We start from the raw sequence: 13,478 nt of genomic DNA, 5'->3' as shown, positions 1-13,478 counted from the left end.
GTCCTGCTTCTCTAAAACGATCCATTTGAGTGGAAAACAAAGGTAGCTATAGGTGTTGTAAGACCTTTGTTAATTTATACTTGTTAATTTTGCATTATAGTTCTACTCTACATGTTTCTTTATACAATATATAGTATATTTGGTAATATGAGTTTATATTTGTTTATGTAAATTGCATTTCAAACTACGTATTTGAAATGAGCTGAAACAAACACACTTCTTCTTGAATTTTCTTGACAACTGAAGCGTTTTATGTTCAATCCACTCAAATTTGTACAAACTATTAAGTTACCTTAATTCCTTTATATTGACTTCATATCGATTGTGTGGAACCCAGCGGTTTTTACAGTGTGTGATCTGTGAAGACTTTGATAAATGACAAATAACTTACTATTTGATGTGGATGTGCTGTAGATATAGACCTGTTTGGAGCAGAACCATTTGATCCCTTTATCTGTGGACCTACTGTCTTCACTCCAGACATGCAGTCCAAACTTGACGAGATGCAGGTAAGCACATTTACATTTTTCTGATTTATTTATTACTTTTTATTAGTCACAGATTTGATTTCACATAAGCAACAACGTTAAAATTCAGATTAATATGATTATGTTGTAATGTAATGGCAGATATCCTAATGGCTGATTATGGAAGCTTGTTTCCATCAAAAGATGATTGAGTTTTTGTCACACAATTCTCATTTTTTCCACCTCAGTTGCAAGTTTTGTCTATGTTATAAGCTTTGTTACATGTTATAAATAAGTTTACATCTTAATTTACAGAATTCAGACTTTCTTTTCTCTCTCTCTCTCTCTCTCTCTCTCTCTCTCTCTCTCTCTCTCCCCCTCTCTCTCTCTCTCTCTCTCTCTCTCTCTCTCTCTCTCTCTCTCTCTCTCTCTCTCAGATTCAAAGAGCTTTATTGGCTTGACTGTAAAACAAATCACAATGTTGCCAAAGCAAAACCAAAACACAGAACATACATATAGATACAAGAAAAATAAGTAGTAATAAACAAACACATTTATATATATATCGTTATATTATTCATATCTGTTGTCACAATAAACATTTTAATTAAAAAGATTAATAAAACTATATAATAATAAATGATAAGCACAGAGAGCTTTATAAAGGGATGAGGGGGTTCAGCCTTTTTCTCTCATATGGCGGCATGAGGACACGTACTGTGCTGCTAGGTGGAGACACTTTTCATTTTCTCCTAAAATATAATGGAGTTTCTCCATATTGTGGCTTGCTGGAATTGTGGTAGAATTAAAGATATTTGTGTGAAGTAAACATCTCTTATGCTCTGATATGTGCTGCAGTGAGTGAGGAAATGCAGCTCATCCTCCACAACTCCAGCAGAGCAATGTGGACACAGTCTGAGCTCTGGGCTCCTCCAGCTGCCCTTGTGTCGGCCCGTATCCACACTCAGACTGAAACACTTAAACTTTCTCTTTCTCTCTCTCTCTCTCTCTCTCTCTCTCTCTCTCTCTCTCTCTCTCTCTCAAAAATATTGTGGGATATAAATAAAGAATTGTGGGGAAATGATGTGACAGAAAGTCTCAGTTTCCTTTTAATGTATTAATTCCATGGCTTCCATACTCAACCGATACAGATATTTTCTCTGACACAAAAGTAAATACTAATTTATTCTGTATATAGTTTTTTAAAAACGAGTTATTAATGAATTAAAAAAAATACAGGAAAAAGAAATGTCGTCAATAATGTGTCATAAACACACAAAGCTGAGGCAACCAATAGGATCGACAAGACATAATAATAAATCAAAGAAGGCATATGAGCAGTATGTGGTTGGCAACTTTCATCCCACTGTTTTATTGACTGGTTTAATTCTGATTCCAATAATCCAGAGGATTAGAGAAGTTTCCTTTCTGACGGCATCCTACCTGTTATGAGATTACTAGACCCTGAAAGTATCATTTGCACTTCTGTAAAAGCCTCCAATCCTGAATAATTCAATTATCTTCATCTCTCTTTTCACTCTAAATGCCACCCACAACCTCTCAGCGGCAGAGATGGTTTGTATGTTCATTTGCGATTCACATCACAGTGTGTTCTCTAGGATTTAGATTTCTTTTTTAAGATGTTTAGGTTTACTACAAGCACAAGCATTCAGTTGTATTTTGTCTCTCTGTGTTGGATCAACATGGAATCTGCAGATTATTGTTTTAAATTCATTTGAATGATTATAAATGTTAAAATACACTCTAAAATCATGGTTATTTACTCACAGTAGTGTGTAAATCACTGTTCTATGTTGAAAAATATCATTTTAAAATGCATTTATCAATGCATTTACTAATACAATACTAAAGTGTGCATCATATATTATCATTTGGATAATTTGTAGCATCATATCTTATGAATTCAGGTTATTTCAGTGGCATTATTTCAGTCAAACCACACAATGTTTGGAAGTATGCAATCTTGTGACATTACATGTCGTTTTTTAGCCCATGTAAAGTATGTATGAGTTGCATTCATACAGGATGTCATTCAGACCACACCAGAGTTCATTTTGAAGTAGACTGGACTCAGCATTTCAGAAATCACATTTTGTTTCTTGAAGTTCTTGAAGTTAAGATAAATAAATAAATAAATAAAAAAGCACACCATGCATTCAACGGTCACAGCTTTGAGCTCAAATTTAATTACTTATTTTGGATATCAAAATTGTCCAACAGAAACTAATGATTACATGTCTTTGTGTTTGGAAATGTGCATGCTCTCAAGACAAGCAGTTTGGTGATTTATAGAATTAATTTAGCAACTGTTAAACATTTGTCTTGGAAATTTGGGACACAACTATTGTTAACACACCATGATATCTATTATTTAAAATGTTTTGAATCTTAAAAATGATATACAAACAGTTCTAAACACACAGTGCTGAAAAGTTCTGCTGTCACAGCAAGCTGAAGAAAACTAATCTGCTACTGTTTGGAACCATTGTTTTAAGAGTGTATATTAAACCTGAACCTTAAAATGAGCTCCAAAAACTTTTGTCCCTGACAGGCGTTTAATTCTGCAGTTGCAGATTCCACGTGGTTCTGGTTGTTGCATGCATGTTGTCTTGTTGTGTTTACACACTGAAATACAGTAGCGTGCAGCTGCAAGCACAATTTCAGCCCTAAGTCAATTCTCTTGCAAATTGTAGCATACATGAAAACTGAAAACGATCATACGATAGAAACTTGTCTTTTTGAATGAGAGAATGCTGCAGCTGTCACGTCAAACACTAATTTCCCAGTGTTCATCAAGATTGTCCTATGTGTTTTTAAAAAGTGATTTTTCTGTTCATTAAGGAAAGCCTGTGGTGATGTAACATGCCTATTTTAGATGTTGGATGTTCAAATCTTGAAGGGAAAACTACAAATCTGCTGTTGATTTACTCATATTGCTTAAAGATCGTTTTTTGATGAAGCTGTGTTCCTGGGTAATTCATAAAATCAGTTGTAATCATCACATGACTGTCATATGACTGTCAAAGAAAGCACAACTAAAAATGAAGTGAGCTAAGCATTTGAGTGAAGGGACAACATTTATGTTTATGTTAAAGAAAGAGTTGACCGAGACCAGGGGATTCATCTATCAACGCTGCGTACGCACAAATTCTTTGCATACGCCTGATTTCACGCTCACGTTTGGATTTACTAACGATGAAATGAACGTGAGAATGTGCGCTGGTCCACGCCAACTTCTTGTCTGGCGAACGTGCATTTTCTTGTGTGTTTTTGTTTTTTTTCCATTGGCGGCTCCTAGAGGCAATTGTGTTAATTTGCACACTACACAGTATCTTTGAGCCGTGCAATGGCAGCTGTATGGGACGGGATCATCCGCATGTCTAGCAGGTATATAAGTTTTCCATACCATACAGTTGACCAGCCAAACATTAGAGCCCAATTTGCAGCTTGCAGGTTTTCCATATGTAATCGGAGCGATCGACTGCACGCACATTGCTATAAAGGTGCCATCTGAAGATGAATTTGCATACGTGAATCGGAAACTTTCCATTCAATAAATGTTCAAATAATATGTGACGCTCAAATGCGGTTAACACAATACACACACTTATTAATGATTCCTACTAGTCTTCCTCGTGATGAAGAGCAAAATCTGATATCTAATGGGGGAAAAAAAGAAGACTAAGTACATCATACGCTGGATTCGGACCGAGTTCATGATTGATAGTGTCAAAACTTGTTGCCATGCGCTTTACGAGCTACCCCACTCACGCTGCTGAAGTCTGCTCTCTTTAATTATTTTATCTCTGTCAATGATATGGGACACTACAAAATTTTACACCTTTACATCGCACTATTTCTTTTTTAATTCCTTCATAGTGCGATGTTCAGACCCAACTGTGTTAACCACGTCAGCTAAACTCTCCCACTCTATTTTTTTCGATTGTTATTAATTCTGGAGGACAAACTTGATAACACAGTTTATCTCCACACAGTCTACCACCAAAAGGAGCACCTTCAATTCACATTCTGTTCAAAGTTTTACTTCTTGCTTGCTTTTTCCATTGCGTTTTCATTTGATTTTGCCAAAAGTAGCGTCATTACCATATTTATTAGGGGGAGGAGGCAAGGAGGGGTATTGCGCTCATGAATGTGTGCTCAGTTTCACGTTATTTCGGATGTACAAAGAGAATATGCGTGGGATTCCGCGTACGCAGTGTTTCATACATATAAATTTTTTTACTGCATACGCACATTTACAGCTTTGTCCGTACACAATGTTTTATTATGAATTCAATTCAAGTCTTCGTACATGAGGCCCCGATTTATTCCCTTTGTGAAGTTTATTTATAAACTAATTTCGAACAGAGCACATGCTTATGATTGCCCACAGCTGGTGCCGCATTAGCAAACACATGATTCACCAATCAGATTTCTAGCTCACTATAAATAACCAGAGTTTCTTACCTTAGTATCTTCGTCTTCATCCTCCGGGTTATCTGGTTTCCTCCCACAGTCCAAAAGCTCGCAATATAAGTAATTTGACCATACCAAATTGGCACTATAGATATAACTATCCCTATAATCTGTCATTAGCCATTACCAAGTCGAGGGAGTTCATCGAGATCCACCTGAGCTCAAACTCCGCTCTCACCCTGCTAATGGGAGGGAGCCCCAGGGCTTGAGGATCTTATAAGCTCAGGGCTTTTAAGCTTTCAGGACAGCATGCTAAATAAGCTTTAGTATCAAGGATCAGCTAAGTGTGCACTCTTGAAATACTTTTTAGACATTTCATATCATTATGGAGTGCTTTAATAATATTATTGTGTATACGTTAAATCTAATTTAATTAATTAATTGAACCAGAACTGTCAAACATTTGAACTGTCAGTAGGAATGAGTTTGCAGAAAAGAAAAGCCTGAAGCTGTAAATTAAAGGTAATAATGTTGTAAATAATGCACCGTTTCTTGCACAAGCCGATAATTTGGTTTCCTAAGATCTCAACGTTTCAAAAGGAGATTTTACTTTGCATGGTATGCTTTATGATTACCGTTGACTTACATTTTGTCACCAAGGACCACATTTTCATCTAAAAATCTTCTTAATGTTTTATTGAAGAAGAAGCTACATCTTGAATTGCTTGAGGGGAGTAAATTAACAGCAAAAGAGGTTTAAACCATCCTTAAGATCGTGGCATATTTTAAGCTCACAATTTGTTTTATTTCTCATGTTGTTTCGGCAGGAGGGGTTCCAAATGGGACTGACTCTAGAGGGGACCGTGTTTTCCCTGGAGCCCGTGGACAGCCGATGCTGATTTTGAAAGACAAATGTTTTTGTATACGCTGTGATTCTTGACCAAGAAACCCTCAAAATAAATCACATGAAATATTTAATTTTGAACTGAGTTTTAAAGAAATGTAGCAGGAGCCTTAATAAAAGGTTTATAGAGGTCATTTCTATTTTTATATTATAAAATCAACATTTTAGATTGTACATATGCATTTGATGATTTGTGTATTTTGACTTTAGAAATTGTTAAAAAAAAAAGAGGGAAAGATTCTAAATGTGGTCTGACTAAACTTTTTTTTTAGGGTTTTGACAAAAATTGGACCAAAATCATTCATAGTCAAAGTTTACACTACCTGAAAAATCTTGTCGTCGATCCCAGTTGTAAGAGCAACAAATAATTACTTGACTTCTAGTTGATCATTTAGAAGAGGCAGAAGGTAGATTTTTCAGATGAATCATCTGTTGAACTGCATTATAAATACTGCAGACCTATTGGAACCCGCATAGACTCAAGACTCTCACAGAAATCAGTCAAGTTTGGTGAAGGAAAAATCATGGTTTAGGGTTACATTCAGTATGGGGGCGTGCGAGGGATTTGCAGAGTGGATGGCAACATTAACAGCCTGAGGTATTGAGACATTTGTGCTGCTCATTACATTACAAACCAGGAGAGGGCAAGTTCTTCAGCAGGATAGTGCTCCTCATATTTGAGCCTCCGCAGCAAAGTTCCTGAAAGCAAAGAAGGTCAAGGTGCTCCAGGATTGGCCAGCCCAGTCACCATATATAAACATTATTGAGCATGTCTGGGGTAAGATGGAGGAGGCATTAAAGATGAATCCAAAGAATCTTGATGAACTCTGGGAGTCCTGCAAGAACGCTTTCTTTGCCATTCCAGATGACTTTATTAATAAGTTAATTGAGTCATTGGAGAGATGTATGGATGCAGTCCTCCAAGTTCATGGGAGTCATACACAATATTAATTCTGTTTCCAATGCACCATGACTTTATATTATATACTACACATTATTTCTAAGTGACAAGACTTCTGTCTAAGCAAAATCAGACCTTACTGTCCTGAAGAATTAATGATCATATTTTATTTTGGTAAAAATAAAAGTGTAATCTAGAGGCTTTTGCCTTTCATATAAGCCAATTCTGATACCAAATGATCAACTAGAAGTCAAGTTATTATTTGTTGTTCCTAAAACTTGGATAGGAGACTTTAGTCAGGTAGTGTATGTTTAGACTATAAAGTGGTTGCTCATGTTGTAATGGTGCAATCATAAACTAAAATATATAATATTTAATCTGTTACTATACTAACCTTTTTCATAGTTATGGTTTCATTTAGTCTTTAAAACAAATCACAATCTAGTGTTTGTTTTTTATTCTACTTATGTTCAGTAAAAATTTCTGGGGCTTTTCATTTATATTTCCAGAAGATCACATCCTTTTCACTTTCATTAATGTGTGTTTTAATATCTGCTAAATGTTTATTATTTTCTTTTTGATGAATAAATGAAAACTGACTGCAGTGTAATAGCGCTGTGCTCTTTTCTCAGCAGCATCAAACAGCACTCAAAAGCTTGTTTTCAGACATTTATTCATGGCAAAAATCAATGGAGATCTGTTGAAAAGAAATTCAAATGTTTAATCTATACAAGCAATTGTTTCCCTCTCCACATAATTGTACAAATGGGACTTTTGCTCGAAAAAGCTGGGTAAAGAGTTTCCTTGTCGTGTATTGTTGGCTAATGAGCCTTTTAATGAGACCAGCATTGGTTTCTGTGAAAGCACTCATTAATTATTAAGCATAAGTGAATCATCTGTCCAACCATTTGCTATTAACATTAAAAAAAGGTTAAGAAGTAAACCTAAAGATCCCACTTAAATACAACACAAAAAACAAACAATTTCTCTCATCCACATTCACTTGACCTTCAAAATCCATTCAAAGTAACTGCAAAATGGTGATCATCTTCAAATAAAATACAGATTAGACCGACAAGGCGCAGTTTGATTTGTAAAACACGACTTGGAATAATTTCAATCAATGTGTTCGCACATTTTAATAACACTTGCTGTACGAAGTATAAGTTAAAGTGCCCACACAGTCTCTCATGGACTCATAGACCACAAGGCTAGTGGAAATCATGAATAATCATGAAATAAAGGTCAGAAATTCCTCAAGGCCCTCACAGATGCTTTTTCGACAATAAATATTGTGTTGGCTGAGCGCTCAAGTCCAAATATTGCTTTCATCCTTGGTTTCAAGAGAAGCACACATGGCCGATATCAATACCAAACTCCTGATCTCGGCCACCCACGTCAACCGCAGCCAAGTCCACAATCGGCAGCCGTGAAAGTGTTTGCGTGCGGTACTCAAAAACGGTCTTACCCCATTCGCCATTGGGTTTCTGGAAGGAGAGAGATTTGTGAGGTTGGTGATTCATCTGTAGATTTTTTGGCCCCAAAGAAAACACTTATATATGAAATGAAAATCATTATTGGGGATTAGCAAAGACTACAGAATACACAAGACATGTCACTCGGATAGTTTTGTATGAGGAAAAGTGTAACGCTCAATATGGTGAATAAAGCCCCGCCTTCTAATACAGGAGTTAATCATCAATCGCTACAGGCTGACAATTCTTCAGTGGAGGGGCTCGGACCAGACATGATTTTCTGCAGATATTGTGTGATTTTGATGTTCAGAAATTAAACTAAAGAGACAGTTGTTGTTTAATTGTATTGGGGATTCCTAATATGAGATTTAATCGTAAGCTTGGCAAGCAGTTTTGTTGTTTCTCCATTCAAACCGAATCCCCTTGCATACTGCCAAAGAGGCGTTTTAAAGATGGTCACAGAGTGAAATGACTTGCCTTAAAGGGACTTTGGGACTTACTAACCTTATGCTCTGTTCACACCAAATGCGAATTTAAGTAGCGCATGAATAGATCACATACAAAGTCAAAGTATATAGAGGTGAACTTCTCATTTGCCACGAATGCACAAAATTGCCTCAGTTGCATCTTTCGCGCAAGTTCAAAAGTTTCAACTTGAGTGGGAAGTTTGCATGAGCCAAAAACATCCTGCAAGAAGGATATGCGCCTGGATGATGTCTGCTGCTACAGCAAGCTCCTGATTGGTTCACGTGACTTAAATGTTTGCCCAAATTTTTCAACTCAAACAAATCTTGCGGTACACGCATCAATCGGCCAATTTGTGCCGTCATTTGCTCAAACCGCATCATTTACTGCACTGCAGGATGTTTATCGCATCTTTGCATAGACTTATCATGTAAATTGCATAACGTTTCATCCACGTCCACACTATGGTGTGAACGCACCGTAAGTGAGTGACATGATGCTTTGTGTCTGGTAAACATTCAGACTATTTAGCAGCAGTTTGCAAAAGCAAAACGTCCACAACTTAATTCAATGTGATGAGATTTCAAGAAACAAACTTTAGCAGATAAACCCAACACACAGGGCATTGGAAGTACATGCTTAAATAAACGGAGTAACCAACAGTGAGCTTAAGAAACTTGTGACCACCACTCAGCAGAACTGAGAAGCATACACATGCTGATATTAAAATACCAGAACCATATAGAATAAAAGTAATAGTACCTTCTTAAACTGTTTAAACATAGAGTCACTTTTAAAGGAGGGCAGCTTGGTGGTAGTAGTAATGAAATGTAAGTTTAACTTTCAACTGGCAAAAATAGTGGGCAATAATTAATACAATGTGAATGTAAATGTGAAAAAAATTATACAAAGTGAACTTACAGAGCAGCCATCAGCGGTGACGGTGTACTTCAGACGGTTGCTGCTGTATGCCTTGATGTCCTGTCCATCTGAAGCCTTCAGGACTAAAGCCTTCTTCAGATTGCTGTTCTTCTCATCTTTATAGGCCACTGTGTTTTTGCAGTGGTAGGTGACGCTCTGCGATGCTTCTTTTGACAGCAAGCGGAGGAATCTCAACTGGACTGAGACAGCGTTAGCTGATGCCTCTTTGTTTCCATAGGTGAACTGAAGAGGAATGATAAAAGAAACAGACAGGGTAGGGAAAAAGTTTAACTTGGCTTTAAAAATTGGCTTAAAATACATAGCTGAATATTGTCTTTTGAATTTAATCCCTGTACTATTGACAGGAATTGTTGATGAAAAAAAGAAATGAAAAATAAAAAGGTTATTGACACATTTATCTCAGAATTCTGACTTTTTTGTCTCAGAATTGTGGGTTTATATGTTGCGATTTTAACTATAATTCGCAATATCAAGTGTACATCTCACTATTCTAAGAAAAAAATCTAAATTTTGTGATGAAAAGTCCCAATAATAAGAATTTTATTTTATTAAAATACAGAATCAAACAAAAAGTGCTTCAGTGTGTCGGTTCTCTTTGGACAAGAGATTCATATACAAAAAAATCATCAGTCCAAGGCACTCAAACATCAGGTGAAAAGTAAAAAAAAAAAAATTATCAACATGATCTTAAAGTCTTTTTAACCTTTTCACCTTCTTTTCAAGTGCCTTTGACTGAAGTGTTTTGTAAAACCTTTTTATTTTTTATTTAGTGGCAAAAATGGCCTTCGATAAGTGTTGTACTCTGTATTTTATTAGGTTTTTATTGGATTTGACTTGACAGGGACAATACATAAATATGCAATGTGCCAAAATTAGCATAAAAGCTATTTTCCATCTGCAGTCCCTGGACTGAAAATATAATATAATATAATATAATATAATATAATATAATATAATATAATATAATATAATATAATATAATATAATTTAATATAATATAATATAATTATAATATAATATAATATAATATAATATAATATAATTATTTATTCATTCATTTTCTTTTTGGCTTAGTCCCTTTATTAATCTGGGGTCGCCACAGCGGAATGAACTGCCAACTTATCCAGCCGCAACCCATCTCTGGGAAAATAATATAATATAATATAATCATTCATTCATTTTCTTTTTGGCTTAGTCCCTTTATTAATCCGGGGTCGCCACAGCCTCAAACTAATAATATAGAAAAAATAATCATACATAATAAATATACTTGTAAATATAAATATACAAATAAAATGTACACCATTCCTAAAAAATGTAACAGTCTGCTTATAAACAGTATTGGGGGTAATGCATTATGAGTAATAATATTACTTTTCTAAGTAGCGAGTAAAGTAACGTATTACTTTAAAAAATAAGTAATAATATTTGAGTTACTTTTTTAAAAAATGTAATGCGAGTCACTTTTTAGTTTAATTAATAGCTTCAAAAAATAAACTGATGTAGTCATGTTGTTAATTGCAGATCTCCCCTCTATTAAAAAAAAATAAGAAAAACATGCAAGTGAAAGCAAGCCTCAGCAAAGGTAAGAAAAAGTAACGAAAAAGTAATTTACCATTACTTACCATAAAAAGAAACTAAGTAGCACAACTAGTTACTTTTGCGGGGAGTAACTCAATATTGCAATGCATTACTTTCAAAAGTAACTTTTTGCAACACTGCTTATAAATGATACTACATAAAACCAACAGATCAATCTCAATCAACACACAGTCCTACTGTTAATCAAGTATGAAATCCTATTTACTGTCATCTATTTAGAGACAGTTTTCATAATGAATCCAGTGACAGTACAAGTTCTATAAGCATTAAATATTGGCTAGTTACTTTTCACTGTAGATTTGAGTGCGTATACTGCGAGACATGCTTTTAATGTCACACACAATTAATTTGTCTTGGTTATTTTAATTGAAAAGGTCATTGCTGTGATCATATTAACCTTGGTTCCCCGGTTCATAGTTGCTCCGAACCAGACAGGTTTTTGGTTGCTGGACTGAGACGTCCACCAGTTCTTGCGTGGGACACTGGCAGGGTTGGCAGGAATGCAGGTCTCCCCCATTTCCATGTTACAGTACACCTGGATGGCATCTCTCGTGCTGCCCTCATTCGGGTCTATCCAATAATCACCTGTAATACATTGAAAAAAAAAGCTCTACATGTTTCTTGCATATGATTCTTGCATATGATTCTTTTACTTGAACTGTACATATCCACTGCACATGGACATTTGTAATTGTTTATCTATCTGCACACTTTTGCTATTAATAGCATCCTGTACATATATTCATTTATTGTAAATCTGTTCATAGCTAATACACCTGTATATAATGTTCATAGTACATCCATCTGTAAATATCACCACAATTTTTCTATAACTGCACTTATATATTTCTATAACTTATACCTGTATCCTGCACTTGCTGCTATTGCACTGCTGGTTAGACCTAAACTGCATTTCGTTGCCTTGTACTTGTACATGTGTAATGACAATAAAGTTGAATCTAATCTAATCTAATCATATATGTTGGGGTATTGAAAGCATTTATACTTCATGTTATTATATTACACGCTAAAAAGAAGTGTGCTTCACACAAGTGAGTGGGCTTGACAAACCAAAAACAAACAAACAAAAAAACACTCCCCCCTCTTAACTCTAGCACTTAATTCTCTGAGCATAAACAGGTTCTTTGTATAATTAGCACTTCTTGTGTGTATTGCCTCTTCTTGTTGTTCACTGAATGCCTCATGAATCGCTCTGGACAAAAAGTGACTAGATGTAAATGTAAAAAATGTTGACTCTTGTTTATTTGTTTTTTTTAAATTTTGATCCCACTTTATATTACAGTAGGTCTTCAAAATGAACAGAATTCAGCCTATTTGGTTGTATGCTCTTTCCCTAATTTTTATTTTTTACGCTTATTTGATTACATCATTATATTTATTAACACAAATCTGGCAGTGCACACATATTTTATGTATTTTGCATTATTTTAGGTAATATTGACATTTTTTTTAAACATAATTGGATATTTTACTGTAAAACAAAAAAATATCAGTTCAGCTCTAGTTTATTTGTATAGTCCTTTTTTTTTTACAATGATTATTGTTTCAAAGGAGCTTTACAAAAGGTGCACATCATTGCATTTTAGTCAAAATCAGAAAGCTATGGTTGTTAGTTACTATAACTTTATTAATTACTAATAACTTTAGCTAATTACTAATAACTTTGTCAGTTAAAGTTATTATATATAGACATAGTTAACCTGCAGTAAACATAGTTAAATGAAATAAAGAATCAAATAAATTTATATTAAATCGTTATAGTACATTACACTTTCTGAAGCTATACAAGAGCTTCTAAACTGATCAAAAGTCTCAATAGTGCACTCAAACACAGCATGCTAAAATGCATCATGTCAGGTTATGATGTCAGTCACCTCAGAACAGACTATGAGTCATCACTGGATGACATAAACATCTCCTGTTTTCCACAAAAGTAAGCCATTTAGGTTTGGAATGGTGCGTGATTACAGACCTGCTATTTTTAGTGAAAGTTTCAAAGGACATTTTCACGAAATGGAAACCAGGATGTGCTGGTTCATAATGTACCTGATCAGGGTCAGTAAATCCAAAGAGTTTCAACATTATTTCACTCCAAAAATCACAGTAAGAGTTGAGTAGCATGGCACAATGCATGAATATGCATTAAACACTTACTCAGTAGTTTACACGTGTCTGTTGCCTCATTACAAACTTAGTAAACTTCACAATATACACATTAAACTAACAAAAGATACATTTAAACAGACATTATGGCTCTTAAGAGT

At 35.0% G+C, this 13,478-nt stretch overlaps 2 protein-coding genes across 5 annotated transcripts in view; one reads left to right on the top strand and one right to left on the bottom strand.

The window, feature by feature from the left end:
- The window catches only part of gulp1b (GULP PTB domain containing engulfment adaptor 1b), a 109,005-nt gene extending 103,123 nt beyond the window's left edge, over positions 1-5,882 (top strand). For 2 of the 3 annotated variants that reach the window (XM_056459605.1, XM_056459607.1), the window contains 2 exons: positions 415-509; positions 5,732-5,882. In XM_056459605.1, coding sequence (XP_056315580.1) covers positions 415-509; positions 5,732-5,803 — 167 coding nt within the window. In that variant the 3' untranslated portion in view covers positions 5,804-5,882. Of the gene's footprint in view, positions 1-414; positions 510-1,325; positions 1,552-5,731 lie in introns of those variants that run through there. The other variant, XM_056459606.1, reaches the window with a different exon arrangement.
- A 1,483-nt stretch (positions 5,883-7,365) lies between these two features.
- col5a2b (collagen, type V, alpha 2b) overlaps positions 7,366-13,478 on the bottom strand; it is a 65,143-nt gene continuing 59,030 nt past the window's right edge. For both annotated transcript variants that reach the window (XM_056459603.1, XM_056459604.1), the window contains exons 52-54: positions 11,591-11,778; positions 9,571-9,813; positions 7,366-8,196 (exon numbers count right to left, since the gene is read on the bottom strand). In XM_056459603.1, coding sequence (XP_056315578.1) covers positions 8,050-8,196; positions 9,571-9,813; positions 11,591-11,778 — 578 coding nt within the window. In that variant the 3' untranslated portion in view covers positions 7,366-8,049. The remainder of the gene's footprint in view (positions 8,197-9,570; positions 9,814-11,590; positions 11,779-13,478) is intronic.

This window comes from Danio aesculapii, chromosome 6 (assembly GCF_903798145.1).
Source record: "Danio aesculapii chromosome 6, fDanAes4.1, whole genome shotgun sequence".
NCBI lineage: Eukaryota > Metazoa > Chordata > Actinopteri > Cypriniformes > Danionidae > Danio > Danio aesculapii.
This window is presented reverse-complemented; position numbering and strand designations above follow the sequence as displayed.